The 22,056-nt window shown below is 45.7% G+C and overlaps 1 protein-coding gene across 2 annotated transcripts; it reads right to left on the bottom strand.

The window, feature by feature from the left end:
* Window positions 1-1,906: 1,906 nt before the first annotated feature.
* ZBBX (zinc finger B-box domain containing) lies at window positions 1,907-21,703 on the bottom strand. 2 transcript variants are annotated; one of them, XM_064165046.1, is made up of 12 exons: window positions 21,446-21,702; window positions 17,577-17,690; window positions 16,910-17,023; window positions 16,145-16,238; window positions 12,452-12,500; window positions 12,183-12,292; window positions 7,856-8,011; window positions 6,564-6,723; window positions 4,911-5,031; window positions 2,852-2,988; window positions 2,543-2,646; window positions 1,907-2,199 (listed from the first exon to the last, which is right to left on the bottom strand). In XM_064165046.1, the coding sequence occupies exons 2-12, from the start codon at window positions 17,642-17,644 to the stop codon at window positions 2,056-2,058; spliced, it is 1,257 nt and encodes a 418-aa protein (XP_064021116.1). In that variant the 5' UTR covers window positions 17,645-17,690; window positions 21,446-21,702; the 3' UTR covers window positions 1,907-2,055. The 2 variants fall into 2 exon arrangements, with proteins under 2 accessions (XP_064021116.1, XP_064021117.1); XM_064165047.1 differs by lacking the exon at window positions 7,856-8,011 and having other exon boundaries at window positions 21,446-21,703.
* Between the last annotated feature and the right edge of the window lie 353 nt (window positions 21,704-22,056).

Here is a 22,056-nt window from a genome sequence, read left to right as displayed (position 1 = left end):
AGATTCTTAACCGGGGAGGCAGCATGGAAGTAAAACATGCTCAAACCTGCATGGGCTAGTGAGTAGTGAAACAGACACCAGGCTCCCGTTTTTATGCAGATATTGGCAGTTGCACTCACTTACAGTTAAATAAAGATTTAAAAATAACGCCTCTCTACCGTATCACAAAAAGGAATTTAGGAGATAGAAATCTGTGCTGCCGTGGGGCCGGCGCAAGCGCTACAGAGCCGGAGGCGCCTCGTTATTAAGGCTGATGCACATGCGCTGTTAGACCCCCGCACTGCGATGGCAACAGGTGCCGTCGCTATGGACTCGGCGCATGAGTCCTAGAGCGGGATGGAGCCTGCCGAGCCTCCGCATCCCGCCGCTGCCGCGCCGCGGGGAGCGCTCCGCTCGCCAGCGATGGGGGCACACTCTGCAGGGACCCGCAGAATGGCTCTGCCAGGGGAGAGGACAGAGCCTGGAGAGCCTGAGACTCCATCTGAGGGTTAGGCGTTAAGGGTAAGATTCAGAGCTAGGAAGCTAGGGTTACCAAAAGACACCGCTTGGCTCTTTGCAAAACTGGAACTTCCTGCCGAGTCCACGCAGAACGACTCGGCTGCTGGCTACAATTAAGCATCAGTTCCAACAGCAGAAAGCCACCAACCATTCTTTACATTAAAGCACCACGTCAGCATGTAAGAGCCAAGGTGCATACTGACCTTGCATTAACTGGGAAGAGGAGAAAAGAAGGAAGAATAAACATTTTCTTTTTAAGCAACACAGATACAGCAAGTTCCAAAGTACAGCTGAGGCCTTAACAGGATCACATTGAGAAGTTAAAATGGTTTGGTGAAATCAAAGCTACCCAAGATCATATTTTAGCTGTATTTCGTCTTTTAAAAGGTCTGTAAATAGCAACCTACAGTAGAGCTGAATTTGGGATGAACACAGATCATAGAAACAACCAGGTTGGAAGAGATCTCCAAGATCATCCAGGCCAACCTAGCACCCAGCCCTAGCCAATCAACCAGACCATGGCACTAAGTGCCTCATCCAGGCTTTTCTTGAACACCTCCAGGGACGGTGACTCCACCACCTCCCTGGGCAGCCCATTCCAATGCCAATCACTCTCTCTGCCAACAACTTCCTCCTAACATCCAGCCTAGGCCTCCCCTGGCACAACTTGAGACTGTGTCCTCTCTTTCTGTTCCTGGTTGCCTGGCAGAAGGCACCAACCCCACCTGACTACAGCCTCCCTTCAGGTAGTTGTAGACAGCAATGAGGTCACCCCTGAGCCTCCTCTTCTGCAGGCTGCACACCCCCAGCTCCCTCAGCCTCTCCTCACAGGGCTGTGCTCCAAGCCCCTCACCAGCTTCATTGCCCTTCTCTGGACACCTTCCAGCACCTCAACATCTCTCTTGAACTGAGGAGCCCAGAACTGGACACAGCACTCAAGGTGTGGCCTGACCAGTGTTGCGCACAAGGGAAGAATAACCTCCCTTGTCCTGCTGGTCCTACTTCTTCAATTAAATATATTTATTTAGTAACTTAAATTGCAAGAAATATACAAAACATGTTTGCATTTTCAGGACCTCTTCTCAAATAAAGAATTAAGTGAAAAACACTAACAATTGTCAAAGTGTAGAACCCTGCACTTAGCCTTGTTAAATCTCATCCCATTGGCCTCTGCCCACCCATCCAACCTGTCAAGATCCCTCTGCAGGGCTCTCTTAGCCTCCAACAGATTGACACCTGCTCCTAGCTTAGTGTCACCTGCAAACTCTCACTCTCAGAAGAGTAAAAACTACAGTGCAGAACGAGAACAGACTTCTCACTGACACTGACCCGAAGCAGGTGAAAAATAGTAGCCTGAGATCCATTTTCTTTTATTCTCTTCCTTCCTAATCATAATAAGAAGCCAGAATCAAGGAGTTTAAGAATTTTTATTGCCAGTCTCACAAAATAATCCTTAATAAATATCACCATGACCAGAACTCTCAAGACACTGCTTTGTTTTGCTTCTTTGTTCTGTATGATAAACAAATGGGCAATTGCATTAAGTTCTTTACATGTTCAATGCAGGGCAAGAACCTGTTGCTTATCCTTCAGAGTATCTTCCTCCTCATCCATCTGGATTTCATCCCAGTCCCTTAGAAGGAACCTACTACATTTTCTCACCAAAATGTCAGATGATTCTTCCAAGTCATCGCCATAAGACTGATTAAAAGAAAAAAAAACAAACCAAAGAAAAGCATTTTGGCAACAGATCAAAATTAATTAAACCCAAAAACATTAATTCAAGTGATTACAAGCCTGCAGAATTTATTTTGGTGCATTTTTAAGAGTCTCTGGACATAACCAGGAAAAAAAATGGAAGGGAAATTTGGAAAGATAAATTTTCCACATTTGTATGGGAAAGCTAAACAATGCCCCAGTAATTTATTGGTTTTAATTAGCAATTAGTTAACTGTTGCTACTTTAAATATTTAACAGCTCAATATTTAAACAAATCACTTCAGCTCACTGTGAAGACTGGCAAAGTCCTTTGTTATATACTCACATCATCGAGGAGCTCAATTTTCAAAGAGGACTCTGCTCTTTCAGATGCAATGTTGGGCACTCCTCTTCTGAAAACAGATGTCCAGCCTCTCTTCACCTCTTCAGCTACAAAGTAGAGTTGATTTGATGCATTTCATTTTTTCCTGTTCAACAGTCACTTATATTCTCATTTATATTACGTAACATCATAAATTCCTTCTGTTATTATTTTTACTTTAAGCAGAAACTGCTTAAGGATGCAACTGTTCAGCAGTCACAGCAAAAGAAAAATCAGTAGTAGTTAGGGTCAACGGACAGGAATTTATTGTACCTGTTAAGTCATTCATGACATTATCATCATCATCATCATCTCCTTCTTCTTCTCCAGTCACAGTCTGATGGACACTCACTGTTTGCACAGGCCTTAAATCTTTAATGCAACTATCAGAAATTTGATCAACAGGAGTTCTAAAAAAAGGCAAAGCAAGCAATCTTAAAGTGCCATTTTTTATAGATCCATAAATTCTCTTTTCTATATATAAGAATTTAATTCAAGTGATATTTTATGTACAAAATATTACAATCATTACCAAAAAACCCCACAAGACACCACATTGTTTAGTGTAGCAGCACTAACTGCTGCTGAAAAGCAGCCACACTGAGAGAGTTGGGGTTGTTCATTTTGGAGAAGAGAAGGTTTTGAGGAGACCTTATTATGGCCTTCCAGTATCTGAAAGGGGCTACAAGAAAGCTGCTGAGGGACTGTATAGGATGCCAGGCAAGTGTTAGGACTGGGGTGAGGGGGAATGGATCCAAGCTAGAGGAGGGGAGGTTTAGATTAAACTTTAGGAAGAAGTTCTTTACCATAAGGGTGGTGAAAGACTGGAACAGGTTGCTCAAAGAGGTGGTGGTAGAAACCCCATGCCTGGAAGTTTTTAAAGCCAGGCTGGATGTAGCTCTGAGCAACCTCATCTAGTGGAAAGTGTCCCTGTCCATGGCAGGGAGGCTGGAACCAGATGATCCTTGAGGTCCCTTCCAACCTTGACACTTCTATGATTCTATGACTTCATTGAGGTGACCTCACACCTCTGGACTAACAGAATGACTCTGTAATGTTTATGAAAGTATCCTGAAAGCATCCATAAAACTCCTGTAGGAAATGTCCCCAGATCCACCAAGTATCACCATCAGTCTTTCAGTTCCACATTACACTGATGGAAAAATTAACGCCTCCAAATACTACCTCTGCAGTAATTGTGAAGTTTTAAGTCATGCAATCTGTTTCTGATGGTTATGTTGTTCAACCAAAGCACTCTCTGTACAGCCACCTTAACTCTTGATACTATAGCTAATACTTTAAAGAATCATAGAATCAACCAGGTTGGAAGAGACCTCCAAGATCATCCAGTCCAAGCTAGCACCCAGCTCTATCCAGTCAACTAGACCATGGCACTGTCTCATCCAGGCTTTTCTTGGACACCTCCAGGGATGGTGACTCCACCTCCCTGGGCAGCCCATTCCAATGCCAATCACTCTCTCTGCCAACAACTTCCTCCTAACATCCAGCCTAGACCTACCCCGGCACAACTTGAGATTGTGTCCCCTTGTTCTGTTGCTGCTTGCCTGGCAGAAGGCACCAACCCCACCTGGCTACAGCCTCCCTTCAGGGAGTTGTAGACAGCAATGAGGTCACCTCTGAGCCTCCTCTTCTGCAGGCTGCACACCCCCAGCTCCCTCAGCCTCTCCTCATAGGGCTGTGCTCCAGGCCCTTCACGAGCTTTGTCGTCCTTCTCTGGACATGTTCCAGCACCTCAACATCTCTCTTGAATTGAGGGGCCCAGAACTGGACACAGTACTCAAGGTGTGGCCTGAGCAGTGCTAAGTACAGGGGAAGAATAACCTCCCTTGTCCTACTGGCCACACTGTTCCTGATCCAGGCCAGGATGCCATTGGCTCTCTTGGCCACCTGGGCACACTGCTGCCTCATCTTCAGCTACTATCTATCAGTACCCCCAGGTCCCTTTCCTCCTGGCTGCTTTCCAGCCACTCAGTCCCCAGCCTGTAGTGCTGCTTGGGGTTGTTGTGGCCAAAGTGCAGAACCCTGCACTTGGCCTTGTTCAACCTCATCCTGTTGGCCTCTGCCCACCCATCCAGCCTGTCCAGGTCCCTCTGCAGGGCTCTCCTACCTTCCAACAGATCAACACCTGCTCCTAGCTTGGTGTCATTTGCAAACTTACTGATGCTGGACTCAATCCCCTCATCCAGATCATCAATAAAGATATTGAACAGGACTGGGCCCAGCACTGATCCTTGGGCTTCAGTAGATTTTTTCTTTATGCTATTCAGTATTTTTTTACTTCTTTCATCAATACCAGCAATTTCAACAGTACCTTCTGTATTTCTTAAGCAAGAGTTTCTCCATGTAGCTCAGGCCATCCTTCTTGAATTCGATCTGGATCGGTTCCTTTGTAACAGTAGGACTGGTCTGTACCTCACAAATTCCCACAGACTCTGATGGAGTTGTTATTTAAAACAATTTAAATAGGAAGTTTAGAAGTCTGAATAGCTATTTAACTGCATTATTTTTGAATCAATGTCACATCAGCAGGCTAAGCCTAGCTAAGTCTCTGCTTAATTCCAGAATTGAAATGGCCACTGAATTATCATTACACAAGTCCATCAGCAGTGGGAGTAGCCAGTAAAAACCTCACTGATTACAGCTGTGGTGGTAGGCCTGATAGGCCAAACATAGGCTTATCCATGCCATGGCTTGCACAGACATGCTCCCCCTCCCCTCTGTGCTGGGGGAAGCAACTGTGGGAGGGGAGGGTGAAAGCTCTGGCTTCACCTCATATGGTGAAGCTTGGCAAAGTGCTGTTCTGATTGGCTAATCTATATCAAATGCCCCATTACTCTCAAGCCAGATACTGATAGAAGGGATAAGCAGGTAGCACAGGGGCTGCTGCTGCCTCATTTGCATCCTGAATTTTCCTGGAGAGCTTCCCAGGAACAGGCTCTAAAGGCCTGCACGCAATCAGCCTGCATAGCCAGCCTGACATTGTGCCAAGACCACACACTGCATTGCATCCTGCTTGCCCCTCTGCAAGGAAGTCCTGGAGATACACAGATCATCCAGAGGACCAGGTCAGAGACTATGCTATAGACTCCCAGCTTCCTGAGAAAAGAGCCTGGGGAAATCCAGCAGCAACCCCTCCATTTGCTCTGGGTACTGTCTGATTTATTCTTTGAGAGTAAACAGTTAAAAGCCTCTCCCAGTATAATATTTGTGTGTGCCACTTTAAGAAATGAGTGCTCTGGTTTTGCCTGCACCCTGCACAGCTTTCCAAACTGCATTTTGAACCTTGTGAATAAGTTTTTTCTTGGCAAGTTTTAATGTTAATAAACAGTTCTCATAGTTATTAACAATCATCAAATCTTCACCTGGATATCAAAATTAATACAGATTATTCATTTTGCATAATCCATCACAACAGCTTGGGGGATAACGGATAGTGGAGAGGGGGGAAATCCATAACTCCACAGATAAAATTCTCCCCATGTGATAGGAAAGAAGAAAAAAAAATCAGACAAGAGGTTTTTTTTCATATCTTTCCACAGATATTTCATCTGATTGCATCTTTTCCATGGGACAAAGCAACATTAAGATCCTATGGAAGAAAAGCAGAAAAGGTGCTTGGATACAACACACAAAATCCTAAGCCATGCACATTCCTTGTCTCAGTTAAAAGCTATGACCTTATGCTTGAGTATTACAGCTTACACTGAAGTCTGGCACAGAGAAGGACAAAGCTGAGCAATCCAACCAGCAGCAGAGTTCATGACAAGAGCTGAGGTAAACACTAATCTGCACATCAGTGGTTGGTGCTAATTTATAGAGGAACACATAACAGGTAAGAAGAAGCATTCAGTAGATCTACCTTCACTAACTAGAAATCTGCTGCTCCACTAAAATGGCTCCTAAGGCTTTGAAAATGTCACTAACCCATGGAATAAAAAAATAATCATACCTGATAGGACCTCACCTGCATGTGGATGTTCTCTGTGATCACGATTACCTCTTCTCCACTGAAGCAAAGCTTCCTGAAAAGACCTTGCAGATTCCTCCTCATTAAATGCACCATTTAGTAATAATCCTTTGTCCTGATTTTCAAGGCTCAGGCAAGTTGATTCAGAGGATGGCTCCTAAATCAGTCCCACAACATAATTAATGTAGCATTGCTGATAATAATCCTCTCCCCAGTTATATGCAATGACATTTAAGTGGCCAGACTCTTGTTAGTGACACCCAGCGACAGGATGAGGGACAATGGACCCAAACTGGAGCCCAGGAGGTTTAATCTGAACAGAAGGTAAAAAGTCTTTGGTGTGAGGGTGCTGGAGCCCTGGAGCTGGCTGCTCAGAGAGGTTATGGCATCTTTTTCCAGCAAGACTGCAAACTTGCCTGGACATTGTGATGCTGGGTGAGCTGCTGTGGGTGTTCTGCTTTAGCAGGGAGTTTGGACAGGATGATCCCGAGAGGTCTCTTTCAACCCCCACTATGCTGGAACTGCAGCACTGGGCTTAGGCTAGCTATCCTGGTAATTGAGATCACTCAGTTTCATAGAATCAACCAGGTTGGAGAGACCTCCAAGATCATCCACTCCAACCTAGCACCCAGCCCTGTCCAATCAGCCAGACCATGGCACTAAGTGCCTCATCCAGGCTTTTCTTGAACACCTCCCTGGGCAGCCATTCCAATGGCTCACATTCATGTGTCCTGTCTCACAACTAAATGCTATACCAAGAGGAAGTGATAGGACTGAACAAAGCTAGAAATGGATACATTCAGACTGGATGTTAGGAAGAAGTTCTTCAGCATGAAGGTGGTAAGACTCTGGAGCATGCTGCCTAGGGAGGTGATGGAAGCTCCATCCCTGGAGGTGTTTAAGGCCAGGCTGGATGAGGCTCTAGACAGCCTGATCTAGTGTGAGGTGTCTGTGCCCATGGCAGGGGGGTTGGAACTAGATGATCCTTGTGGTCCCTTCCAACCCCAACTGATTCTATGAAAATAACAAAACACAACAAGAAGCTTGTGTAAGCACACACAAAAAAATTCCTTTCATTTAAGTGTTTTTAGCAGGCAGAAAGCAGTAGCCATGGACAGCCCACGTGCCCTATAAGGCATGGATACGGTGTTGGCAGACATGAACAGCAGGCTGTGCAAGTCTGATGGCCTGATTGCTTACTGACATGCTGAGGTAAAACCTAAGGCCACACTACCTAAGGTGTCCTTTAATAAGAAAAAGAATTATTTTTAGTTTGAAGCATGCACTACCTCATCACTGCCTACTGACACTAGCAGAGATGAAAACTTGTCTGGTGTGACCTTTGCTTTCTTCTGCTCACGAGTAATTTTCGATCCACTCAGATTCTCTTTCTTGCTGAAGTTATCAATGACTTCCAGGTTTCCAACGTGCCTATTGGCTTCTGTCTGTTAAAGAACCATTAAGAAACCATTAATTTATCACAGTATCACAATATCATCAGGGTTGGAAGAGACCTCACAGATCATCAAGTCCAACCCTTTACCACAGAGCTCAAGGCTAGACCATGGCACCAAGTGCCACGTCCAATCCTGCCTTGAACAGCTCCAGGGACGGCGACTCCACCACCTCCCCGGGCAGCCCATTCCAGTGTCCAATGACTCTCTCAGGGAAGAACTTTCTCCTCACCTCCAGCCTAAATCTCTCCTGGCACAGCCTGAGGCTGTGTCCTCTTGTTCTGGTGCTGGCCACCTGAGAGAAGAGACCAACCTCTCCCTGGCCACAATCACCCCTCAGGTAGTTGTAGACAGCAATAAGGTCTCCCCTGAGCCTCCTCTCCTCCAGGCTAACCAATCCCAGCTCCCTCAGCCTCTCCTCGTAGGGCTGTGCTCAAGGCCTCTCCCCAGCCTCGTCACCCTTCTCTGGACACGCTCAAGCATCTCAATGTCCTTCCTAAACTGGGGGCCCCAGAACTGAACACAGTACTCAAGGTGTGGTCTAACCAGTGCAGAGTACAGGGGCAGAATGACCTCCCTGCTCCTGCTGACCACACCATTCCTGATGCAGGCCAGGATGCCACTGGCATGGTAAACATACCCAAATATTTCACCAAACAGCATATTATAAGCGGTAGGTGAGTGCATATTGAAGTGACACAAGCACACAAGCACAGAATCAGTTCAATACTCAATAGTGTACAAGTGTGTGAGCAAAAATCCCACAATCTGCATGTTCCAGTAGGTACTACACAGGAGGGGCTAAGGGGTGATGGTCATGAGGATGGGGTTGTGCTGATTTTAGTGCTGCCCTGTGATACGAAAAGGGGCAACAGGCACAAATCTGAACACAGGTGAGGGTGCTGGAGCCCTGCAGCAGGCTGCCCAGAGAGGCTCTGGAGTCTCATTCTCTGGAGAGGTTCCAAACCTGCCTGGAAATAGTGATCACAGAATCATAGAATCAACCAGGTTGGAAGAGACCTCCAAGCTCATCCAGTCCAACCTAGCACCCAGTCCTATCCAGTCAACCAGACCATGGCACTAAGTGCCTCATCCAGGCTTTTCTTGAACTCCTCCAGAGATGCTGCCTGCACCACCTCCCTGGGCAGCCCATTCCAATGCCAATCACTCTCTCTGCCAACAACTTCCTCCTAACATCCAGCCTATACCTACTCCAGCACAACTTGAGCCTGTGTCCCCTTGTTCTGTTGCTGGTGGCCTGGGAGAAAAGACCAACCCCACCTGGCTACAGCCTCCCTTCAGATAGTTGTAGACAGCAATGAGGTCTGCCCTGAGCCTCCCCTTCTGCAGGCTGCACACTGCCAGCTCCCTCAGCCTCTCCTCATAGGGTTTGTGCTCCAGGCCCTTCACCAGCTTTGTTGCCCTTCTCTGGACACCTTCCAGCACCTCAACATCTCTCTTGACTTGAGGGGCCCAGACTGACATTCCGCGCTTAGTCTGTGCCCGGGGCAGGGGTCCGAGGCAGGAGCAGAGCCCGGCAGCCGCTGCGGGCACGTCTAACGTGAGGGCGCAGCGCCGCCTGGCGGCTCGCCTCGGCCGAGCAGCGCTGCCCGCACCGGGCACAGTTTCGGCGGAGGCAAAGCGCACCTGGCTGGGTGCTCGCACCGGAGACAGCCAACTCATAGCACACTCACCGCAGGGCCCCTGGCCCGGGGAGTGCTCCCCTCCCAGAAAAAACTAGCTATGCCTGGTATAAAGATGGGGATTTACCGTGCAGGTGGGGTTACACATCAAAAGCTCGCAGGAGAACAAAAACGCACACCCTTTGCACGGCTGAGGATTTAGTCACACAAACAGGGTACTAATGTTTAGGTGAGCACTAACGAAACGGGGGGTGGGGTGCAGAAAGCGAGGAAAAGCCAACAACAAAACAACCAATCAAATGAGCAGAAATGCTCTCTGCAGCTGAAAGAATCAAAGAAAACCAACCAAGCAACCCACCCACCCCCTCAAGAACCAACCCCCAAAACACAACAAACTAAATCCCAAACAAACAAACCAAAAACCCTAACAAATCCAAGCCAACAAAAACCAAGAATGGTTTTAGTACCATGATTTTCTTAAGAGAGATTTGAAATCCCCAGGGTTTTTTAACCCTCCTAAGGAAAACCATTTAAAAGACCCCCACCCCATAAATACCTACTCCTTTTGGTTTGAGTTTTAGCTCCAACTGGTTTAATTTTCCCTAAATCAATACAAATACATCACAAGGTGTGTTCCAGGGTAGGAAGGTAATGATCTTTTTCTAAGAGACATAACTGCATTTTTAGATTAAAAATACTACTTTCTTTTTCACCAGTGGACCTCTATTTGTGCAAGTTACTTGAAAAATATCAAATACTGTATTTTGGAAGCTAAGTTTCCTATTTATACTTGCTAAAAGTTAAGCAGTCTTTAAAAAGATATATAAATCACCTCATGCTAATACTAATTTCCACTCTAACATAGCCAGCAAGGACTAGCTCAGAAAGCAATCAGAATTAAAAACGTGTCCTGATGCTACTAAGTATTTTAAATGACAAAATATTCATGGACAGCTCAGTTTTATCCTATTTGCCTGAAACCACCAAGTGCAGGGTTCTGCACTTTGGCCACAACAACCCCAAGCAGTGCTACAGGCTGGGGACTGAGTGGCTGGAAAGCAGCCAGGAGGAAAGGGACCTGGGGGTACTGATAGATAGTAGGCTGCAGGTAAGCCAGCAGTGTGCCCAGGTGGCCAAGAGAGCCAATGGCATCCTGGCCTGGATCAGGAACAGTGTGGCCAGTAGGACAAAGGAGGTTATTCTGCCCCTGGACTCAGCACTGGTCAGGCCACACCTTGAGTGCTGTGTCCAGTTCTGGGCTCCTCAATTCAGGAGAGATGTTGAGGTGCTGGAATGTGTCCAGAGAAGGGTGACAAAGCTGGTGAAGGGCCTGGAACACAAACCCTATGAGGAGAGCTGAGGGAGCTGGCAGTGTGCAGCCTGGAGGCTCAGGGCAGGCCTTATTGCTGTCTACAACGACCTGAAGGGACACTGTAGCCAGGTGGGGGTTGGCCTCTTCTGCCAGGCAACCAGCAACAGAACAAGGGGACACAGTCTCAAGTTGTGCCGGGGGAAGTATAGGCTGGATGTGAGGAGGAAGCTGTTGGCAGAGAGAGTGATTGGCATTGGAATGGGCTGCCCAGGGAGGTGGTGGTGGCACCGTCCCTGGAGGTATTGAAGAAAAAGCCTGGATGAGGCATTTAGTGCCACGGTCTGGTTGACTGGATAGGGCTGGGTGCTAGGTTGGACTGGATGATCCTGGAGGTCTCTTCCAACCTGGTTGATTCTATGATAACCCCTATGATAATCATCTAGTAGTATTCTATAGTTAGGCAAGAGATCTGTCTTCTTCAGTCACATTCACCTGCAGAGCAAATTGATAAAAATACAGCTTAAAGAATCACACTGAACACAGTTCTGATAACAGAGCTGTGCACTAGGTAGTTATCACAGCAAGAAATCCTAGAATTGAAGTGGGTATCAGCAATATTTTTGGGAAACAGGTTTTTAAAAAAGCTCTGCTACTTTAATTTCAAGTCCAGCAAGATATTTAAATAAATCAGGATAAAAATAATCTCAAATAGGTTTTTTTCCCCTCTTTTTAAGCTGCTGCACGTCTAATAGTTAATATGGCAGCTCAAGTTGCCCATCTCAGAGAAGCTTTATTTTCCCAGCAGAACAAACTGCAAACATAAGGTATGAAAATAGCTTCAATTCACCAGAAAAGCTAAACCAGAAAGTTCAAACAAGCTTCCTGACTTTATCATTTCTCACACTGCCATCAAATGGTTCTTTTTACAGAAAGGCAGAGGCAACAAGTAACAACTGTTTAGAAAGAGGCTGGATGAGGCACTTAGTGCCATGGGTTAGTTAATTAGTAGGGTTAGGTGGTAGGTTGGAATTGATGATGCTAAAGGTCTTCTCCAACCTGGTTAATTCTGTGATTCTGTGAACTGCCACAGACTGCCAGAATACAGCTGCATGGTGCAGGAAGCTGACATGGAGAAAGCTAAGGTAAGCTGCTATGTTAACACATTATATTCTGGTTTATAGAGTGATTTTTAAACCCATTTACTTACCAGCAGTGCACTCTTAATTTCACGTAGTCCAGGTGCTATCTTCTTCCCTTGACCCTTCTTATGAGCTACAGCATTTGTCACCTCATGCTTAAGTCGTTCCTTTGCTGGCTCTGATAAAAAACAAACACAAACCCCCCAACCTACTGAGTACTTCTGTCTGATTTCCTTACAGCTTAATTATAGCAACTTCCAGAATCAGATACTCTTAACTTTGTGATTTTGTTTATTTAGTTAAGAATCACAGAATCAACCAAGAAAGGCATCTTTACCTTGAATCCGTTCTTTGAGTATTTGCAACGTCACTTTTCCTGAAGAAACCTACATGGAAAAAATATTTACATAGGCACATAAATAAAATTAATACAAGACTAATTTTTAGAGAATTAAAAGTCATTGTTTCTAGGAAAGAAATGTTTCTAGCTCAGCATGCATTTAAAGAGAAAGCTACATGCATTGCTCCTGACAGCCACTAAATCCATAAGCTGCATCTCTCCCCACTCATGAAATGACACTGTCCTTGTTTGCCCAGTGTTTTCCTCACTAAATCCATGAGCAGCATCTCTCCCCACTCATGAAATGACACTGTCCTTGTTTGCCCAGTGTTTTCCTCACTAAATCCATGAGCAGTATCCCTCCCCACTCATGAAATGACACTGTCCTTGTTTGCCCAGTGTTTTCCTCACTAAATCCATGAGCAGCGTCTCTCCCCACTCATGAAATGACACTGTCCTTGTTTGCCCAGTGTTTTCCTCACTCAATCCATGAGCAGCATCTCTCCCCACTCATGAAATGACACTGTCCTTGTTTGCCCAGTGTTTTCCTCACTCAATCCATGAGCAGCATCTCTCCCCACTCAGGAAATGACACTGTCCTTGTTTGCCCAGTGTTTTCCTCACTAAATCCATGAGCAGTTTCCCCCCTCACTCATGAAATGACACTGTCCTTGTTTGCCCAGTGTTTTCCTCACTCAATCCATGAGCAGCATCTCTCCCCACTCATGAAATGACACTGTCCTTGTTTGCCCAGTGTTTTCCTCACTAAATCCATGAGCAGTTTCCCCCCTCACTCATGAAATGAGACTGTCCTTGTTTGCCCAGTGTTTTCCTCACTCAATCCACGAGCAGTTTCCCTCTTCACTCATGAAATGACACTGTCCTTGTTTGCCCAGCAAGTGTTTTCCTCAAGTACAGACCTGCAAAACTTTCATAATCATAGAATCAAGCAGGTTGGAAGAGACCTCCAAGCTCATCCAGTCCAACCTATCACCCAGCCCCATCCAGTCAACTAGACCATGGCACTGTCTCATCCAGGCTTTTCTTGGACACCTCCAGGGATGGCAACTTGAAGTCTACTGCACATATATCTATCTACAGTTTGTGCAGGGGGAGGTGTTAGTTTGTTTTCCTTCTGCTTCTCCTTATTAGTCTTCCATGATCTAGCACCCCAGCAAGTAACAATTTTCAACATCTTTGCTCCTCAGTTTTCCCCTGCAAACAGATTCCATCTCATGTCCTCACTCTTGCTCCTCATTCTTATCTACTTGCAGTCATTCCAATCTTGCTCTTTGAAAAATTCTGCCCCACTCGTCCTCTCCTTTGTCTTCACAGCTGTTATCTGAAGTCATTGAAGTAGCAACAGCACTGAGCTACTTGTCTCAGAGAAGGGGAAAGAGGCAGGTTAGAAAAAACCTTTTCATTCTGCTCCTCTCTTCTGCTCACTGACAAGTAGGCAATTCTATTGAAATGGAGTTGGCAAAAAAAAAAAAACCTTCACACCCAACTGCTTCTGCTTCAAAAGACTTCAAATACCTGCTGCAATGGCTTAGACTGGAGCTGTCATTGTCTGGTTTTCCTCTCCAAACTTACGTATGTGTCAGATGAGCCATTTTCAAATGGTCTTCCTTAACTACCAGCTCTCATTCCAACATAGCATACACAGTATGGTTCCCAGAAACAAAAGTGGTAAGAGAAAGCTCTCTTTTTATGTCCTGCTCAGTCTAACTTGCATGCTTCTCCAGACACATCCATGTCTGCTGAAAGCATGAGGAAGTGTCTCTAAGTTGAATTAGTTTGGATTTGGAGATCCCCTACAGATATTTTGTACCAATTCACAGAACAAGTAAAGAAGATAAGCTCTGTTATCGCAAGTGGTATTTCAGCAGCACTTGTGATCATTATTTGATGACTGATGTACCTAACGCTCACTTCCATGACGTATAAAGCCTCAAGGACTGGAGCCTAAGCTATTGAAATGATGAATTTATTTCACCAGAGAATGAGATATTAAAGACTAGGTTATTGCAGTGGGAAGTGATAACACCCCCTACAAGGTCCAGTCTTCAGCTACTTACAAATCTGACCAAGTTTTACCATTCCCATATGTCTGTCTTATCCTTAATGTTTTGTGAGAGCTTAAGCAAAATGGCCTTGGGTCATTTATTGTGTACACAATAAAAACAAATCTTTCACTGTTTTACCAGGAAAGTTCAACATCCTTCATTTTAGTTCTAAGCAAGGACATAATAGAACAAAAGTCAATTGATAAACTTAACCTACATTTTAAAACACTCCAAATTCAGTCTCTACCCATTAGACTGAGTCCAGTTCTTGTCCAAGGGAATGCTTCAAATATCTGTTTAACCTACTCTTCACAGAATCACAGAATGATGGGGATTTGAAAGGACCTCTGGAGATCATCTAGTCCAAGCCTCCTGCTAAAGCAGGGTCACCCAAAGCAGGTTGTCCAGGATCACATTCAGGGAGGAGTTGAATCTTTCCTGAGGGAGACTCCACAATGCCTTTGGGCAAACCTAGTTAAGAGTTCCATCATCCTCAAAAGAAAGAAGCTTCTCCTTGTACTTACTTATGTGGATGTTCCTGTGTTCTAATCTGTGCCCACTGCCTCTTGCCCTATCACTGGGCACAACTGAAAAAGTCTAGCCCCAACCTCTTCACCCCAGGCATGTAGCTATTGATGGGCATTGAGAAGATCCCCTCACAGGCTGATCTTCTCTATGCTGAACAGCCCCAGATCTCTCAGTTTTTCCTCACCAGAGAGATGCTCCAGTCCCCTCAGCATCTTTGTAACCTCCACTGGACTCTCTCCAGTAGTTCCTTGCCTCAAGTTCTTTGAGGAGAACTTGACCAACACTTGGCCAGCTAGCATCAGTCCTTGAGGATCAATGTAGGACTCTTCCAGTACTGTGGATGAAGTGGCAAATTGGATTCTTGGTCTTCCTATGTACTTACAGAAGTAAATCCAGAAGCACCAAAATAAAAATTGTAAGATATGCAGAAGTTGGGGAAGAGGGGAGAGAGAAGAGAGTGGGAAGAAACTGCCATTCCTGGAGGTGTTCAAGCAAAGCCTGGATGAGGCACTTAGTGCCATTGTCTAGTTGATTGGATAGGGCTGGGTAATAGGTTGGACTGGATGAGCTTGGAGGTCTCTTCCAACCTGGTTGATTCAATGATTGAACCACATAGTCATATGGGAGTTCCACTGTGAGTGCAACACTATTGTGCAGTGACTGAGTTAAAGAAAACACTTTGTACTATGTGTGTGCCTTTCTCATAGCTTTTATCTATGAAGATAGAGAACTTGTACTCAAAATATGATGTGATGTCTTGTATTTGGACTCAGTGCACATCAGGCAGTTGAAAGACAGACTCCTGATGACTTTCATCACTATCAAATTAGACTCTTAGAATATTAAATCTGTAGAAGCAGTGGTAATTTGCCATCTACCACAATTAAAACCCAACAGAGCATCGGATAGAACTCGATGTTCCTCCAGCTCAAAGGGAACCATCAACCTGGCAAGGAAAACTAAACCATCAGAGATTTTACTCAGAACCTTTTATTTTTACAGGAATTTAAATTCCCATGTTCCATAGCATAACTCTAGTTTTAAACATCTTTGCTTTAAAATAGCTTTACTGGCAAATATCCTAACAGTTTACTACCTTGTTGTTGTTTTCTCTTCTTTGTGACAAAACTTGGGCTTGAATGGTCATTGGTCTTGCCTGCCCAGATTTCCAATGATAAGCACTTGATGCCCTGCAAACCATGAGCAAGAAAGAATTTACTAATGATATATTCTGTAAGCAAAAAGAGGAGACAGGTTTTCCTGGCACTGTAACAAGAGACAAAGTATGTCAGACTGAAATGGAAGCAAATGATGCAGAGATTTGCTAACACTCAGAGAGTGCCTGAGATTTAAACTTCAGCCCTAGCATTTGCTTCACTCCATTAAGTTTACTTTCCAAGCCATGTTTTCTATCATACAACAAATGTCTTTCAGAATAGTTACAGAGAGGCACACAGAACAGGATCAAAGAGGAGCACCTTCAGAAACAGGGCTGAAATAGTGCAAGAGAAACTATATTCTGTCTTCTGCCTTAAAACTAAGGTGACAAATCCAACCAGACAGAGGGGGAAAAGGGAGAAGAGGAAATAAGTGAGAAAAGGGATCTCTGCCACTGAAGGAATAATCCTGCCAGGAAGGATGTGTTAGTTTACTAAAAAAATAACTTCAAAGTGGCACATGGGAGTTTAAATAGAAGAAAATCATAGGGTAGCAAGTTTATAATTGTGAAAAAAGATTGGGGAGAGGACACTGAACACCACTGGGAATTCCAAACTTTGCAAGAGATCCTCTCTGGGGTAGGGGGAGGTATAGAGGGAGCACCTCATTGAATTCCTTTTTATGAAAGAGAAATTTAACTTACTTCCTCTCTTCTTTTTCTCTGCTCATGTTTGACTGTAATTGTCTTAATCTCTTCTCCATCTCTTCATTTTCTGTTTCTAACTGTGCTTTCTCCAGCTGCAATTCTCTGACAGTTCTGAAGGAGTTAAAGTCATGAAACAGTCATCAAAAACCACAGTGAAGACACAGAGGTTTAAAGTAGCAAGAAAAAAAAAAGAGAGTTGAACAACTTGGCATTAAATGTACATCACCCTTTTACCTTCCAGGAAGATAAAACAGCTCTCAAGTACAAGCTTCTTGGACCAAAGAATTGCTGATTACAGAGGAGTATGCTGACAGGGGTATGGCTACTCCAATATAAGCTTAGAGTGGTCAACAAAACACAGATAGAGCTGTGCCTATATTCAGAAAGCTTTGTTGTGTAATTATATTAGAATAAACTATCCCAGTGAGTGCCTTGGTCTTACTTGTTTACAAAGTTTGTAGGGTAGATACAGAGCTACACTCAAAGGAGATTAAAGCCTTAGAAATGGAAGGTTTAAGGGTAAAAGTAAAGAGAAGATACCAGAAAAGAAACATCATGATTCTTCTTGCTCTTGCACAAAGAAGCTCTTCCACTTAACCATGCATTAAAACTCATTGAAAAATATTAAACCCATCTCCATCACCACCAGATAAAAAGCACTTACTTGGCTTTCAATTTCACAGAGGTTCCAGTTTTTGAGCCTGGAAGTATTACAAAATCATTGATGTTCATGACACCCAATATAAGGAAGATATTTTAATGACTTGCAGGTAGCAATCTGTTGAAATAGGAATTAAATTGAAATTAAGACACTAAAATCTTGTTACAAATCCCAAAAGATGAGTGTACAGAAGGAGAGAAAACATAGCACAGAACTTGTTTCTATTAAGTGCCAATAAAATCCAAGAGCAACTCAAAAAAGTAAATTTAACTGAAAGAAAACCTTTTAATTACATTTCTCATGCCAGGGGAATGAGATTTACTTGTCTGTTTTGTTTGGGCAATTCCCTAAAGTTCAATGAAAGCAGTTAAATAAAACACTGCTGTCTTGACCCAGAGAAAGCAAAGAGAAGCAGAAAATGGTATCAATGGCCATGAAGTCAAACCACCTCAACTGAGCTAAAAAGAATGTTTTCTGTCATACACAAATTGATACAAAATAGGGGAACACAAAGAGCATTTCCTACTCAAAACTTCAAGACAGTGGTAAAGATTTTTTTTCACTTCTAGGTTGTAAAACCCTCTTCCAACAAACAAGTTCATACAGATAAGCATGGAGCACAAACTGAAGCTTAACATCCCTACCCTCCCTGCTCTAGTCTGCAGTAAACCCCATGCAGACTAAGCAGGCTGCTGGAAGAAATATGCCAACACTCTATTTCAAGCCCAGCTCCAGGGCTGGCCATTTATTTGTGCTGCTGGATGCACGTGGAAAAGGGGAAAAATAAAACTATAGTCCAGAGACTTAGAGCTGACAGGACATTTGGAAAGAATCCTTCAACTGTTGTCTGTCAGATTCCAGCTGCAAGCAAGACCTGACATCCACTTCTGCAACCTCTGGGACAAGAGGGATGTGGAGATGCTGGAGCATGTCCAGAGAAGAGCCATGAGGATGATCAGAGGGCTGCAGCAGCTCTGCTGTGAGGACAGACTGAAAGAGTTGGGGCTGTGCAGGCTGGAGAGGCAAAGGCTCTGAGGTCACCTTCTGGTGGCCTTCCAGTATCTGAAGGGGGCATACAAAAAAGCTAGGAAGGGATTTTTTAGGATACTAGGGAGTGACAGGACTAGGGGGAATGGAGCGAAGCTGGAGATGAGGAGATTCAGACTGGACATGAGGAGGAAGTTGTTGAGCATGAGAGTGGTGAGAGCCTGGAATGGGTTGCCCAGGGAGATGGTTGAGGCCCCATCCCTGGAGGTATCACAGTATCACAGTATCACCAAGGTTGAAAGAGACCTCACAGATCATCAAGTCCAGCCCTTTACCACAGAGCTCAAGGCTAGACCATGGCACCAAGTGCCACATCCAATCTTGCCTTGTTTAAGGTCAGGCTGGATGAGGCTATGGGCAGTCTGCTCTAGGGTAGGGTGTCCCTGCCCATGCCAGGGGGGGTTGGAACTGGCTGATCCTTGTGGTCCCTTCCAACCGTGACTGATTCTATGACCCAACTGAAATGACGTGGAGAAGCTTAGTACTTGAAATATATCAAAAGCCATTTGCCTGTTCACACACAAACCTGAAAACAATCATTAATACAGTTAAAAAGTCTCCAACCAATTCTTCCAGACATAAGGCATAATTCCTGTCAGTGCCACATTCCAAACAGTTAACACTGGCACAGGTTGCCCAGAGAAGTTGTGTATGTCCCCTCCCTGGAAGTGTTCAAGGAACTGTTTGAGCAACCTGGTCTAGTAGGATGTGTCCCTGCCTATGGCAGGGGGATCAGAACTAGGTGACCTTTAAGGTCCCTTCCAAGCCAAGCCATTCTGTGAAAACACCTGGTGCCACAGCACCTAAAAAGCAACTGGATGTCAGTGCCGACATAAATGTCAGATGTGAGCACACACAGCTTCCCATAAGACTGCCAGGGAAGGCCACCAGGTGCAAGGACTAATGTGGCAAACCTAAACTCTGTACTTGGAACCAGATTTGTAATTTAAATATAGACATGAGTTCCCTTTTTCTGTGTGCTTGTTGTTTGTTAAACCCCTCTTCTCTTTCTAATAAGACAATCTTCCAGTGAGACAAAGAGTAAAGCAACTCATCAGTGTAAATAAACCAGTATTAATTATCTACAGCCTTTCTGCCTGCTCTTCTCCACACACTAGTAACCAACTTTCATCATTCTGGCAGGTTCTTCCAAGCTGCTAATAGACACACTGCCCCACTGAATGAAACAAAACCTGGTGCTTCTGCTAAATGAAATTTAAGTCAACTTCCTTGTAAAGCCTGCATAGCTAAATGGACACAGATTTGATATACCCTGCATCTCAGCTTAGCTCACATTTCTTCCTAATCAATTTAAAGACAGGTTTATGTCTTAAAAGACAACTGGGTGCAGTTTATTTCAAGCTGCAGGAGTTTAACTAGAGCAGAGTAAATTCCAACAGCTTTCTCACATCAATCAACCTATTAAATCCAAAGGGATACTACTGTATATGTAATAGCTCATATCCAATTATCATAACCATGAACACGGATTTCATGCTAGACTGAGTCCTACCCACTTACCAGTAATTCAACCCAAACTATTTCTTTGGAAGAAGAATTCTTATTGTAACAATGAATCTGGCCAGCATTGCTCTCTAGCCAGGTGCTGTTAATGCCACCAGCTCAGATTCTGAGACTTCTGGTCCTTCCAAACAACACACTTTAATGTTTCACTAATTAGCAAAAGCAAATAAGACATTTTAAAAAACCAAAAGGAAAGCATTGCTTTAAAAGAACACCCACAAACTTTAGCTGTTAGGAGCAGATTCTCAAGGGTGCCTTATTCATGCTTTGCTTCAACACCACCAGGGACGGTGCCTCCACCACCTCCCTGGGCAGCCCATTCCAATGCCAATCACTCTCTCTGCCAACAACTTCCTCCTAACAGCCTCAGGCTGCGCCAGGGGAGATTTAGGCTGGAGGTGAGGAGAAAGTTCTTCACTGAGAGAGTCATTGGACACTGGAATGGGCTGCCTGGCGAGGTGGTGGAGTCGCCATCCCTGGAGCTGTTCAAGGCAGGATTGGACGTGGCACTTGGTGCCATGGTCTAGCCTTGAGCTCTGTGGTAAAGGGTTGGACTTGATGATCTGTGAGGTCTCTTCCAACCTTGGTGATACTGTGATACTGTGACAGACTGGAAGGACAGCGAAGAAGGGAAGCGCCCAGAACTGTAACCTAACACCAGCCAGCCAGCAGAGGGGACAACGAGAAAGCGCACAGAGCGAGCACAAACCCACACTTGTTGGAGAGATTCTGCTAGCAGAGGACACAAATGATAACCATGAGCAACCCGTGCTGGGAGCGTCCTTCAGTCCGTCTTGGGAGCTAAGATACCAGGCGCTGGGTAGCACCCCCCACATGCAGCTGCAGGGGGTGGAGTGCCAGCTGCAGGTGGGCAGAGTTAGCCAGCCCCGGCGGCTGACCCTCAGACTGTTATGGTATATTACCCTATCCATGCCGCACATGTAACCCTGTACCCTCTCTATGTAACCAATCTCGGTGGAGCACGCCTCTTGCAAGAAAGCATGTAAGCCTCTGCATCAGGGCATTAAAGCGGACTATGACCATCTAACCATACTGGTGAACAAAGCGTCGTTTTACCCAGGTGCTCCACCGGCGATACGAACTGTACGGGGCCGCGGCCAGGCCAGTCCCAGGCAGAGCCCAGGGCCGCATTCACCTGCGCCCGGCGGGGGCCTCGTGTGGGGCGGCAGGTGCCGGCAGGGCCGCGCCTGCTCGGGCGGGAGCCTGAGCTCCTGAGGGGAGCCCCCGCGCTCCTGCCGCTGCCCGCAGGTCCCGCCGGACCCAGCGCCCCTGCGGCTTACCGTGGAGGGGAATCGGCTCGGTAGGGCCCCGCTCCCGGCTCCCGCTTCCCCTGGGCACGGCCGCCGTTGCCATGGTAGCCGAGGTGCGGTGCGCCACCGGGCGGGGAGCAGGAGAGTCCATTTGATGCCGTGGGGGTGGGATGTGGGACAGACTATTCCATACGGCCGAGGTGTGGGGGGAAACGGCGTCTGCTGTTGTGCCCCCGAGGCTGGGCGGTGTGTTGGGTCCCAGCTTCTCTGCCAGGGCCTCTGAACCGTGTTCTCGCCGGGCTCAGCTCAGACGCCAGGCCAGCACCGCCTTCTGGAGCTGTCACTCGTTGGCACAGGGCAGCCCAGCGGCCGTTCTGTGGGTGGCTCGGCGGCGGCAGAGCAGCAAAGCCAGGCCCTTGTCCCTCCCAGCTCACTCTGGCAGGCCAGGCTCAGAGCCTCTTCACTCACCGGCTTTAAAAGTGACCCTCAAAGGCCTTTTGCATCAGCTAGACCCAGTGCTGCTGCTCTACACAGGACACCGGGTGAGAGAGGCCTTCTACAGGTGCTGAGGTACAGCACCACATTGACAGGACTTCTCTCAGCTTCCAAATGTTCCAGGTGTACTTCGCTTCTTTCCTCCT

The sequence above is a fragment of the Pogoniulus pusillus genome, chromosome 26 (genome assembly GCF_015220805.1).
Source record: "Pogoniulus pusillus isolate bPogPus1 chromosome 26, bPogPus1.pri, whole genome shotgun sequence".
Taxonomy (NCBI): Eukaryota; Metazoa; Chordata; class Aves; order Piciformes; family Lybiidae; genus Pogoniulus; species Pogoniulus pusillus.
The sequence above is the reverse complement of the archived record's forward strand: the minus strand, read 5'-3'. Positions and strand labels throughout refer to the sequence as shown.